The sequence below is a fragment of the Eptesicus fuscus genome, chromosome 1 (genome assembly GCF_027574615.1).
Source record: "Eptesicus fuscus isolate TK198812 chromosome 1, DD_ASM_mEF_20220401, whole genome shotgun sequence".
NCBI classification, from domain to species: domain Eukaryota; kingdom Metazoa; phylum Chordata; class Mammalia; order Chiroptera; family Vespertilionidae; genus Eptesicus; species Eptesicus fuscus.
Window position 1 is genome coordinate 75,623,768 of NC_072473.1, and position 14,173 is coordinate 75,637,940.

General features: G+C 38.3%; 1 protein-coding gene across 2 annotated transcripts; it reads left to right on the top strand.

The window, feature by feature from the left end:
- The first annotated feature begins 683 nt into the window (after positions 1–683).
- Positions 684–1,180, top strand: LOC103299482 (protein max-like). 2 transcript variants are annotated; one of them, XM_054716976.1, is made up of 2 exons: positions 684–760; positions 869–1,180. In XM_054716976.1, the coding sequence occupies exons 1-2, from the start codon at positions 698–700 to the stop codon at positions 1,178–1,180; spliced, it is 375 nt and encodes a 124-aa protein (XP_054572951.1). In that variant the 5' UTR covers positions 684–697. The 2 variants fall into 2 exon arrangements, with proteins under 2 accessions (XP_054572951.1, XP_054572948.1); XM_054716973.1 differs by having other exon boundaries at positions 684–1,180.
- Positions 1,181–14,173: the final 12,993 nt, after the last annotated feature.

Here is a 14,173-nt window from a genome sequence, read left to right on the forward strand (position 1 = left end):
TGGGAATGGGGGGATAATATGTGACACCTTAATCAATAAAGAAATTTAAAAAATAATAATAATAATAAAAATAGAATCAGAGATAAAGTTAGGGGAAAATGAACATATTTAAAATGCATGGAAAATCTTGTAGAAAAACAAAATTTGATGATTTACAGAAATCAAGATATTTTACTAAGTGATAATAATTAAACCAATTTCTTATTATTAAAAATACTTAAAAATCTAACAATAGAATAGAAGAGTACAAAAAGAGATCCACACAAATACTTCTCTGGTGGATGGGGGGGGGATGGTGAAGTGATTGAGCAAAAAAGAAAGAACTCATTACATGGACAACAGTTTGGTGATTTGGGGTGGGGAGAAGGGGAAAGGTGTAAGAGGGTATGGGGGTAAATGGTGATGGAAATTTTTTTAATAAAATAAAAATAAATAAAATATAATGATGCTGTAGAAAATTGTTAATGGCATGAGAAAAAGCTCACAGCACTGTCAAATGATGAAAGTAACTGCATATACAGGTCTGTGTGTGTGTGAGTGAGGGAGAGAGCAAGTGAGTGAGTGAGTGAGTGAGTGTGAGTGAGTGAGTGAGTGTGTTGGGGGGACTTGCTTGTTGTCAGTGATTTCCCCCTCCCCTCCACCCTTATCCCTTCCCTGCCTCTGCTGCAGTGGCCGCTCGCTCCCTGGGCCGTAGGAAATGAGCGATACCGATGACATCAAGGTGGAGAGTGACGAAGAGCAACCGAGGTTTCAATCTGCGGCTGACAAACTGGCTCATCATAATGCACTGGAACGAAAGCGTAGGGACCACATCAAAGACAGCTTTCACAGTTTGTGGGACTTGGTCCCAGCACTCCAAGGAGAGAAGGCATCCCGCGCCCAAATTTTAGACAAAATCACAGAGTATATCCAGTATATGCAAAGGAAAAACCACACATACCAGCAAGATATTGATGACCTCAAGCGGCAGAATGCTCTTCTGGAGCAGCAAGTCCGTGCACTAGAGAAAGCGAGGTCGAGTGCCCAACTGCAGACCAACTACCCCTCCTCAGTCAGCAACAGCCTCTCCAACGCCAAAGGCAGCGCCATCTCTGCCTTCTATAGGGCCTCGGACTCCAGCTCAGAGTCAGAGCCTGAAGAGCCCCAAAGCAGGAAGAAACTCCGGTTGGAGGCCAGCTAAGCTCTGCTGGGCAGGCCAGCAATAAAAACTGTCTGTCTCCTCAAAAAAAAAAGTAACTGCTTATACATATATGAAAACCATTGCTAAAGAACTGAAAATGATACATACTTTTTGGGACAGCAAGGTTATATGGTAATTTATATTATATTCTGTATTATTAACATTTTCTAAAATAAATTGATCTTAAAATCAAAATAAAATAAAATGCAGAGTCTTCCAATCCATACTCAGTGTAGAATTCTCTTTTTATTTAGCTCTATGCTAATTTCTTTCAATATTTCTGTAACTTTCTTTGCGCAGTCTTGCACATCTTTTGTTCATTTTAATCCTCGATATTTTATGATTTTTATACTAATGCCAATATTATTTTCATTTTATATTCTGCTTGTTGCTAATACTTATAAATACAAATCATTTTGTATTATATATATTAAGGTTTAATTTTATGTGTCAAGGGGACTGTATTACAGGGTTGCCAGATATTTGGCTAAACATTATTTCTGGGTGTGTCTTTGAAAGTGTTTCTGGATGAAATTATCATTTGAGTAGGTGGACCAATAAAGCAGTTTGCCCACCCTAACATAAGTTGGCATTATCCAACCCGTTGAGGGCCTGAATAAAACAAAAAGTCAGAGGAAGGAAGAATTCAGCCCTTTCTGCATAATAGCTAGAGCTAGGACATCAATCTTCTCCTGCTCTTGCCTGACCTGATTCTCAGGCCTTTGGACTCAGTCTGAATTACAACCAGCTTTCCCGAGTCTCCACCCAGTCTGCCAATGGCAGATCTTGTAAATTTTCAATCTCCTTAATTGCCCAAGGCAATTTCTTATTAAAAAAATCCCTTCCTACCTACATAGATACTTTTTGAAAATGGACATACAGAAGGCTAAGAGACACATGAAAAAATTCTCTAAGTCACTAATTGTCTGAGAAATGCAAATCAAAATGACAATGAGGAACCATCTCATACCTGTCAGAATGGCTATCATCAACAAATCAACAAAAGACAAGTGTGGAGAGGATGAGGAGAAAAAGGAACCCTTGTGTACTGCTGGTTAGAATGCAGACTGGTGAAGCCACTATAGAAAACAGTACGGCGTTTTCTCAAAAAAATAAAATAAAAATGGAACTCCCATTTGACCCAGCAATCCCACTTCTAGGAATATATCCCAAGAAACCAGAAACACCAATCAGAAAGAATATATGCACCTCTATGTTCATAGCAGCACAATTTACAATAGCTACGATTTGGAAACAGCCTAGGAGCTCATCAGCAGATGAGTGGATTAAAAAACAGTGGTACATCTACACAATGGAATGCTACACTGCTGTAAAAAAGAAAGAACTCTTACCATTAGCAACAGCATGGATGGATCTGGAGAGCATTATGCTAAGGGAAATAAGCCAGTCAGAGAAAAGTAAGTAGCACATGATCTCGCTCATTTGTGGAACATAATGAACAACATAAACTGGCTAACAAAAATAGATACAGAGCCATAGAAGCATCAAACAGACCATCAAACCTCAGAGGGAAGGCAGGGGATGAGTGGGGGGAAATAGATCAACCAAAGAACTTGTATGCATGAACATACGCATAACCAATGGACATAGACACTAGGGGGGTGAAGACATATGCTGGGGGGCAGGAGTGGGCAGGGAGAGGTCAATGGGGGGGAAATTAGATATATGTAACACTTTAAACAATAAAGAATTTAAATTTTTAAAAAATCCCTTCCTATATATCCAATTAATTCTGTTTCTCTAGAGAACCCTGACCGATACATATACCGAACTTATATCTGGCAAACTTGCTAAGTTTATTTATTAATTCCAATAAATTACTTGTAAATGCTTTTAAAATTTCTAAAGACACAACTGTGTTATGTGTAAACTAGAGGCCCAGTGCATGACATCCATGCACTTTGGGGTTGGGGAGATGGTTCCTCAGGCAGCCTGTGCCCTCTCACAGTCCGGGAGCCCTTGGGGGATGTTCAACTGAGGGCTTAGGCCCGCTTCCCACGGGAAGCGGGCCTAAGCCACAGTCGGACATCCTTAGCACTGCCTCAGAGGCCCACCACCACTTTGCTCTCCAGCTGTCAGCTAGGCTTCTGGCTGAGCAGCGCTCCCCCTGTGGGAGCACACTGACCAACAGAGGGCAGGTCCTATGTTGAGTGTCTGCCCCCTGGTGGTCAGTGTGCATCATAGTGACCCTTTTTATTATATAGGATAATGAAACATGAATTCCTTCCTTTTCATTGTCTGTAAGATCTATTTCTTTTTCTTGACTTAATTTATTATCTGGAAATATCCAGTAGAAGGTTGATTAGGAATTGTAATATAGACAACCTAGTCTCATTTCTGGTCTCAAAATCGTTCAGTACTTCACTATTGATACACCATGTGTTGAAAGTTTTTTTAAAAACCTTTGTCAGATTAAGTAATTTTCCTTCAATTCTAGTTTTCTAAGAGTTTTGTATATGAATTAAGTGTGGAATGTTATCAAAGATTTTTATAACTCTAGTGTGATGATTATATATTCTATTTTTCTGTTAATGGGATTAATTATATTACTGCTTTTTAAGTTAAACTATTCTTCCTTCCTAGAATAAACCCAACTTTGTTGTGATATATATTTCCTTATAAACTCTGGATTTATATCATTAATATTTTCCATGAGATTTTTGCAAAATTCACAAGAGATTTGGTCTATGGCAGTCCTTTCTTGTAATGTCCTTGATGGTTTTGGTATAAAGTTTACAATGGCCTCATAAGACAAGTAGGGAAATGTGTCATTCCTTACTTTTCTAATTCCTGGAAGAGTTCAAGTAAGATCAATATGTTATTTTTCCTTAAGTATTAGGTAGAATTCATTGTGAAGAATTGAGAGATATTATGAAGTTACAATTTCTTTATTATTCATGAGAGTAATGGGATTTTGTGTATTTTCTTGAAATTGGTTTTGGTAAGTTGTATTTTTACATATTTTTTTCATTTCATAGGAATTATCGATTTTATTTTTAATATCTTGTCCTTATCTTTTTAATATTTATAAATTCTGTGTTGATGTTCCTTTTTGTTACTGATACTTATAATTTATGCCTTCTCTCTGTTTATATTATCAGTTTGTTTGCAGATTTATCAATTTCATTCTTTTCAAAGAATCAACTTTTGGCTTTATTGGTCTTCTCAATTGCCTGTTCATTCATTCCTGGTTTTACTTCTCTCTATCTCCTTTCTTGGGATTTATTTGCTGTTTCTTAACTTTCTTGAGGTAGGTGTTTATATCATTGATTTTTAGCCCTTCTTCCCCCTTTTTTGATTCAAATTTGGTTTATTATTGCATACTAGAAAATGCATTTTCATAACAAATTGTCAATTAATGCTATTCACCAATCTATATATATAAAAGGCTAATATGCAAAGTGTCCCCTCGGGAGTTCAACCAGGAGACCAGGAGTTCGATCACTCACTATGACGTGCGCTGACCACCGGGGGTGGTGTGGAATGAAGGAAGGCCCAGGCCAGTGGCTGGCAGCTGGGGAAGGGAGGCTCCAGGCCAGCAACCGGAAGGCCCTGATCAGCCCTGATAGCAGGCCTGGCCTAGGGACCCTACCTGTGCATGAATTTTGTGCACTGGGTCTCTAGTATTACATATTTGACAAGTTTGGGGTTTTTAAAAAATACTTTTCAACCTTTTCTTAGTAAATTGCATCAAACTGAGTCATTTTGTGTCTAAGCAGGAAAATGAAGTCTAAAGCCCTCCTGAGGTCATACTCAGTCTGAAAAGCTGTTTTGAGAAATTCACCCACATTTCCACTAAACAACAGCTAGTTTTCTTATAACTTGTGAATACACATAACATGTCATACCCTTCCTTCCTGTACTTTGGTTAAAAGTGCTTTTCTTTTTTCTCCAGAACATAACTGACTTTTTTTTCTTCATTGATTTATTCAAATTTTTTTACTCAGTTGTGAAGACTTTTGAAGGCTCCTACTCATTATCTAGGCCTTCATTCTACCTTTCTAACTTGCAGTTCAATCCAGTTTCTCACAAGGTAAAGTCTTCAGTCCTTAAATTACATACATTTTTCTTCCCAAATGTACTAACCTATTTCTTTTTTTTAATTCTTTATTGTTTCAAATACTACATATGTTTCCTTTTTCCCCCTTTGACCTCTCACCATCTGTTCCCACACCCACCAGCACATGCCCTCACTCCCCACTGTCTATGTCTATGGGTTCTGCTTATATGCATGCATACAAGTCCTTTGGTTGATCTCTTACCCCCCACACACACACTCCCCTACCTTCCCTCTGAGGTTGGACGGTCTGTTCGATGCTTCTATGTCCCTGTATCTATTTTTGTTTATCAGTTTATATTGTTCATTATATTCCACAAATGAGTGAGATCATGTGATATTTATAGCCTTTCTTCTTTTCTAATTTATATATTTAAAAAGCCAGCGACCAGGAACACCAGAAAGACCGGAATGACTGGTCACTATGACAACCACTGAGGCCAGCGAACTGGCCAAATGGGGGAGGGGGGCACCAGCCAGCCAACCTCCCACAGTCCCTACCCCCAGACAGCGCAGCCCTGATTGCCCCTGATCAGGGAGGACTGGCCGGCCAACCTCCCACCATCTTCTCCTTCTAACAGGCCCAGCCCCAATCTGCCAATTGGGGCCAGGCCAGCTGGACCCCACCCATGCACGAATTCATGCACTGGGCCTCTAGTATGTACATAAAAGGCTTTAAGTTCTAAGCACTGCTTTAAATGCATTGGACAAGTTGTGATGTCACATTTTTATTATAATTTAGTTCAAAATATTTTAAATTTTTCATTTTGAGTCCTTTGTACTTTAGCTATTTAGAAATATATTGCTTAACTTTCCAATATTTGGAGATTTCTAGTAGCTTTGTTATTAATTTCTATTTTAACTCCACTGTGGTCAGAGAACATATTCTGATTTCAGCCATTTAAAGTTGAGACTTGCTTTGTGGCCCAGCATATGGTCAATTTTGATCAATAGTCCATGCACATTTGAAAAAAATGTGTGCTCAACATTTATTGCATACAATGTTTATATATGTTAGGATATATTAGTCTAATTGTTCTTCTATATCCAGACCTTTTTGTCTGCTTATTTAATCAACTATTGTAAAAGGTGTACTAAAATCTCCAAGCATGTTTGTAGAGTTATCTATTCACTAGTGGCCCAGTGCACAAAATTCATGCAAATTAAAAGGGGATTAATTAGAGGAAATATTTTAATATTGCTATTTGCCCTTTCTCTATAATAGAAGTGTCAGAGATGAAAGAAAATTAGTAAAATGTATATGAAAATCTTTCTCTTGTCAGAGTCTGGGGCACACCACGGGACCCAGAGTCAAGTCCCCGCCCACCCACATGCACCTAAAAATCGCACGGGACCCAGACCCGGCTGCCCCCTGCCATTGGGCTATATCCAGACCCAGCCAGTCCCACCTTTGTCAAGCCCCACCAGGCGGGGGACACAGCCTCAGGTCCCCTGTCAAGCCCCACGGGGAGAAGGGTGCAGCCTCAGGTCCCACATCAAGCCCCACTAGGCAGGGGGTTCAGCCTGAGGTCTCCCGGCCCAGCGCTGGGGCAGGGGATGCTCCTTGAGGTCTCCCATCAAGCCCTGTTGGGCGGGGGTTATGGCCTGAGGTCCCCCAGCTTGGCTCCAGGGTGGGGAGCATGGCCTGAGGTCCCCCATCAAGCCCCACAGGGGCAGGGTAGGGGGGCGCAGCCTAAAGTCCCTGGTGATTGCTCATTAAGGGAACTCAGCCTCTGCTGTGGGTGCAGCCATCTTGTGTTACAGAAACCCCACCTCCATTGTGGGTGCAGCCATCTTGTGTTACGGAAACCCTCTGCTTCTGCTGTGGGCACCGCCATCTTTGTGGTGGAGGTACAGTCAATTTGCATATTCCCTCTTTATTATATAGGATGTTTAGAGTTCTGGCAGTTTTCACTTAATGCATTTTGGATCTATTTTATTTTATGCATACCAATTAAGGTTTTCTAAAAACTTTTTGAATTGACCATGTAATCATTGTGAAATGTCTAATATCTCCCATAATGCTTCCTGCCTTAAAGTCTAATTTGTCTTATACTAATTAGCACAAATGGAGAAGCTTTATTTTAGTTTATGTTTATATGGTATACTAGAGACCTGGTGCATGGATTCATGCACCAATGGGGTCTCTTGGCCAGGCCTGCACCATCTTGCAATCTGGAACCCCTCAGGGGATGTTGGACTTCTGGTTTTGGCCTAATCCCCACAGGCCAGGCTGAAGGACACCATTGGTGCATGAATCTGTGCACTAGGCCTCTAGTATCTGTGTAAGATCTTTGGTTAATTTCTTCCCACCCTCCCTCTCCCCACTTCCCTCTGAGATTCATCAGTCTGTTCCATGTTTCCATGCCTGTGCATTGAGCGTCTTCCCCTGGTGGTCAGTGCACATCATAGCTACTGGTCGAACGGTCAAACAGTCGAATGGTTGTTCAGTCACTTAGGTTTTTATATATATAGATACTTTTCAACACCATTACTTTCAAACATTCTATATCTTAGTTAATATATCCTATATAATAAAAGGGTAATATGCAAATCAACCAAATGGTGGAATTATTGGTCACTATGACATGCACTGACCACCAGGGGCGGATGCTCAACACAGGAGCTGCCCCCTGGTGGTCAGTGTGCTCCCACAGGGGGAATGCCGCTCAGCCAGAAGCCATGCAAGCACAGCCACGGTGTCAGGAACTTCTCCTGCCTCTGAGGCAGTGCTAAGGAGCAGTGAGCAGGTGGGTGGTAAGGAACAAGGGCTCCCAGACTGCAAGAGGGATGTCAGACTGCTGGCTTAGGCCTGCTCCCTGCACAGGCAGGCAGACATCTCCCGATGGGTTCCCAACTGCAAAAGGGCACAGACCAGGCTGAAGGACACCCCCATGAATTTTCATGCACCAAGCCTCTAGTATTTCTTATAAACACACATAATTATAATTTGTTTTTATATCCAGTCTGACAACATTTTTGTGATGTTATGTATTTTAATTACACATATATTTTAAACTCCAAAAAATATTGTTCTTGTTTTGAATAGCCAATATTCATGTAGATTTATTCATATAAACTCTTTGTAGTTTTCTTCATTCCTTCTTGAATTACCTCTTCCCATTGGTGATGATTTTCTTTTCATCTAAATAACTCCATTTAGAATTTGTTTTACTGGATGTCTGATAATTAAGAATTGTCTCAATTTTTGTTTCTCTTAAGCCTCTTTGAGAAAAAACTAATTCACCTTCATTTTCAAAGAACTTTTATGTTATTAGAACATTTTATTTTCATCAGTTTGAAAATATCATACCATTGTCTTTTTTTATCATTTATTTTTTAAAATATTTATTGTTGAGAGTATTATGCATGTCCCTCTTTATTCCCCCCCCATTCCCTCCTCCATCCAGTTCCTGCCCAACCCCAGCACTTAACCACCCTATTGTCTGTTTCCATAGGTAGTGTTTCTTAATGCATATATGCACGTAAGTTCTTTGGTTAATATCTTCCTATCCCCCCCCCCTTCCCTCTGAGATATGTCAGTCTGTTCCATGTTTCCATGCCTCTAGTTCTATTTTATTCATCAGTTTATTTTGTTCATTAGATTCCTTGTTCATTTAATTTGATTTTTAGATTTAATTGTTGATAGACATGTATTTATTGCCATTTTATTGCTCATATTTTTGGCAGTTTTTTCTCCTTCTCCTTCTCTTTCTTCTTCTTCTTCCTCCTCCTCTTCTTAAAGAAGACCCTTTAACATTTCTTATAATACTGGTCTGAAGGTTATGAACTCCTTTAGCTGTCTCTTGTCTGGAAAGCCCTTTATCTGCTCTTCAAATCTAAAGAATAGCTTTTCTGGGTAGAATAATCTTGGTTGTGGGCCCCTGGTATTCATCACTTTGATTATTTCTTGCCACTCCTTCCTAGCCTAAAAAGTTTCTGGCTGCTTTTCTCTTGCTGCTTTTAAGATTATCTCTTTGTCTTTAGCCCTTGGCGTTAAATTATGATGTGTCTTGGTTGTGGGCCTTTTTGGGTTCCTCTTGTTTGGGACTCTGGGCTTCCTGGACTTTTAAGTCTATTTCTTTCACCAGGTGGGAAAGTTTTCTGTCATTTCTTCAAATATGTTTTCAATATTTCATTCTCTCTCTTCTTCTGTCATCCCCATAATGCAAATGTTGGTACACTTGAAGCTGTCCCAGAGGCTCCTTACACTATCTTCATATTTTTTTTTATTCTTTTTTCCTTTTGCTCTTCTGATTGGGTGTTTTTTGCTTCCTCATATTCCACATCATTGATTTGATTCTTGGATTCCTCTACTCTACTGTTCAATCCCTGTAAGTTATTCTTTATTTTAGTTGGTGTATACTTAATTTCTGACTGGTCCTTTTTCATGTCTTTGACATTGTCCCTAAGGTTCTTGAAATTCTCACTAAGATCATTGAAAGTCTCACTAAGTCCCTTGAAGCTCTCATTAAGATCCTTGAGCATCCTCATAACCATTGTGTTGAACTCTGTATCAAGTAGTTTGCTTGTTTCCATTTCATTTAGTTCTTTTTCTAGAGATTTTTTCTGTTCTTTCATTTGTGACATTTTTTTTCTTCTCCACATTTTGGCTGCTTTTCTGTGTTTTTATATGTATTAGGTAGAGCTGCTATGTCTCCTGGAATTGGTAGAGTGGCTTTGTGTAGTAGGTGTCCTGTGGGTCCCAGTGGCTCAGCCTCCCTAGTCACCTGAGCTGGCATTCTAGGTGTGACCTTGTGTGGACTGTGTACAGAGTCTTGTTATAGTTGAGTCTTGATTCCTGTTTGTGTCACTTGGAAGAATTGACCCCACTGGCCAATTGGCTATAAGGACCATCTGTGAGACACCCCTATGGAGCAGGACTTGCTTCAGTGGGGCTTTGGTGCTCACTGAGTCTGCCCCTTGAGTGTGTCACTTGTGAATGTATAGAGTTGTAATCTGGTATGGTCTGAAGCTGTCCAATGGGAGCACTGGCTCTGAGGCCTCCTGGGAGGTGCAAAGTCAGCCATTGACTAGGAACACCTGGCAGGAGCTACAGAGTGACCTACAGATGATGCTACTTGCATTGAGCTTGGAAGTGCCCAGGCAAGGCCAAGCTGTGAAGCAAGGCAGGCTGGTGCTAGTGCCATGTCTTGGGCCACTTATTCATAGGCATGGGACACACTGATGCCAGTTGATGCTTGTTTGAGAGATTTTAGAAAAGTATAAGAAATATTTCAAAAATGTATACAGAACCACAAAAGAAGCCAAATAGCCTGAGCAATCTTGAAAAACAAGAACAAAGTTAGAGGTATCATGCTACCTGATATCAAACTATACTACAGGGCCATAGTAATCAAAACAGCATGGTACTAGCATGAAAACAGACAGAGATCAATGGGACAAAATAGAGAGCTCAAAATAAACCTATTGCTTTATGATCAATTAAAATTTGTCAAAGGAGTCAAGAACATGCAATGGGGTAAAGAATGTCTATTCAATAAATTACATTGAGAAAATTGGACAGATTCATGCAAAAAATGAAATTAGACCATCTTCTTATACCACAAACAAGAATAAACTCAAAATGGATTAAAAACTTAAAATATAAGACTTGAGATCATAAAATCCTAGGAGAAAACATAGGCTTTAAAAACTTACACATTTCTCATAGCAATATTTTTTTTTCTTTTTATCTCCCTGGTCAAGGGTAATAAAAGAAAAATAAACAAATGGAACTACATCAAATTAAACATTCTTTCACATAAAAAAAAGCAATCAACAGAATAAAAAGACAACCCACATATTCACCAGTGATACATTTGATAAGGGGTATATATCCAAAATTTATAAAGAACTTATACAATGCAACACCAAAAACAAACAAACAATCCAATTAATAAATTGGCCAAAGGATCTAAATAAGCACTTCTCCAAAGAGGACACACAGATGGCCAATAGTCATGTGAAAAGATGCTCAACATCACTAATCATCAGAGAAATGCCAATGAAAGCCACAATGAGATATCATCTCATACCTGTCAGAATGGCTATCATCAATAAATCAACAAACACAATGTGGATGTGGAGAAAAGGGAACCTTCATGTATTATTGCTGGGAATGCAGATTGGTGTGGTCACTGTGGAAAACAATTTGGAGTTACCTCAAAAAATTAAAAATGAAACTGCTGTTTGACCCAGCAATTCCACTTCTGGGAATATATCTGAAGAAAGCTGAAACACTGAATCAAAAAAATTATATATGGACCCCTATGTTCACTGAAACACTATTTACAGTAGCCAAAATTTGAATGTAACCCCAGTGCCCATCAGTAGATGAGTGGATAGAAAGCTATGAAATACTCCTTGGCCATAAAAAAGAAGGAAATCTTACATTTTTCAACAGCATAGATTGACCTAGAGTGTATTATGCTAAGTTAAATAAGCCAGTCAGAGAAAGACAAATACCATATGATTTCACTTATAAGTGGAATCTAATAAACAAAATGGAAATAAACTCATAGATACAGAGAACAGATTGACAGCTGTCAGAGAGGAAGGGACCTGGAGGACAGGGTGAAATATTTGAATTAAGCAAAAAATAAAACTCATAGACACAGACCACAGTATTGTGATAACTAGAGGGTAAGTGGGTGGGGCATGTAGAAGAAGGTAAACAGGATAAATGATGATGAAAAGAGACTAGACTTGGTTGGTGAACATACAATATAATATGTAGTTGATGTATTATAGAATTGTACACTTGAAAGCTATATAGTTTTGTTAACCAATGAAACCCCAACAAACTAAAAAAATAAAATAAATAAAAATTAATTTCAAAAAATATTTTAAAATTAATTAAAACAAAAAACATAGGAGTAAATCCTAGTGATGTTAGATTAGGAAATGGTTTCTTAGATATGACACTAAAAGCACATCAAGAAAATATATAGTTAGAGTGGCCATTATCAACAAGACAAGCAATAACAAGTGTTGGAGAGGTTGTGGAAAAAAGGGAACCCTCATTCACTGCTGGTGGTAATATAGACTGGTACAACTACTATGGAAAGCATCTGGTGATTCCTCAAATAATTAAGAATAGAGCTACCATATGACCCAGAAATCACTCTCCTGGATATATACCTGAAAAACTTGAAATAATGTACTTGCAGATATATGCAACCCTATGTTCATTGCAGCATTATTCATGGTGGCCAAGACATCGAAACAACCCAAGTGTCCCGCAATAGAGGAATATATAAAGAAGATGTGGTACATATGCACAAAGGAATACTACTCAGCCATAAGAAATAGCGCCATTTGCAGCAACATGGATGGCCCTTGAGAACATTATGCTAAGTGAAATTAGGCAGAAAAAGCTAAGAACTATATGATTTCATTTATATGTGGGACAGAAAACTGAAACTCATGAACACAAATAGCAGTGTTGTGATTGCCAGAGAGAAAGGGGGTCAGGTAAAAAAAGGGGGTCCTAATATATGGTGACAGGAGAATATTTGACTTTGGTGGTAGGCACAGAGTGCAATATACAGATCTTATAACATAGAAATCCACACTGGAAACCTGTATGGTCATATGAACCAATGTCAGCCCAATAAATTTAATAAATAAATAAAAAGAAAAAATATATATACAGTACTACATAACATTTAAATTTTTTTATTGTTTGAAGGACATCATCAAGAAAGTGAAAAGACAATCCACATGATAAAAGAAAATGTTTGCAAATTATATGTCTGATAAGGGACTTATATCTAGAATACATAAATTATATAAAGACCTCTTATGATTCAATTATAGACATAAATCAATTTAAAAGTAGGCAAAGAATCTGAATGGACATTGCTCCAAAGATATAAAAATGGCCAATAAGTACATGAAAAGATGCTCAAATTATTAGTCCTTACAAAATGCAAATCAAAACAACAAGAACCACTTCATATCAAGTAAGATGACTACAATAAGCAAAGTCATACAATAGCAAATGTTGTCCAGGATGTGGAAAAATTGAAACTTGTACATTGTTAGTGGGAATGCCAAATGGTATAACACTTTTGAATACAATTTGCCAGTTCCTCAAAAAGTTAATCTTTGAGCCCAGCCAGAATTGCTCAGTAGTTGAGCATCGACCTATGAACCAGGAGGTCGTGGTTCGATTCCTGGGCAGGGTGCATGCCAGGGTTGCAGGCTTGATCCCCAGTAGGGGTCGTACTGGATGCAACCAATCAATGATTATCTCTTGCCATTGATGTTTCTACTTCTCTCTCCCTCTCCCTTCCTCTCTGAAATCAATATATATATATATATATTTTTTAAAATTAAACATTGAATTGCCATGTGAACCAGCAATTTCTATCCTAGATAACTATATAAGTAGAGATTTGAAAACATGTCCACAAAAAACTCATACATTAATATTCATAGCAACCTTATTCATAATAGCAAGAAGTAGAAAGAAATGTCCATCTGCTGATGAGTGATGAGCATAATATGATATATCCGTTAAATGAAATATTATTCAACAAAAACAAATAATGAAGTATGCTACAACATGGATGAACCCTAAAATCATTATGCCTAGTGAAAGAAGCCTGACACAATGTGTGTTTCCACTCATATGAAATGTCTAGAATAAGCAAATCTGTAGTGATCGAAATTAGATTAGTGGTTGCTAGTGTCTTAGGCTGGGATTTGGAATTGGTAATGGCTGCTAATATGTATAGGATTTCTTTATGGGATGATAAAAATGTTCTAAAATTAGATTCTGGTGATGGTTGCACAACTCTTTGAGTATACTAAAAACACTTGAATAAGTGACACCTTAAATGAGTGAACTGTATTTTCTGTGAATTATAGTACAATCAAGATGTTATTTAAAAAATAAACATAGTCAT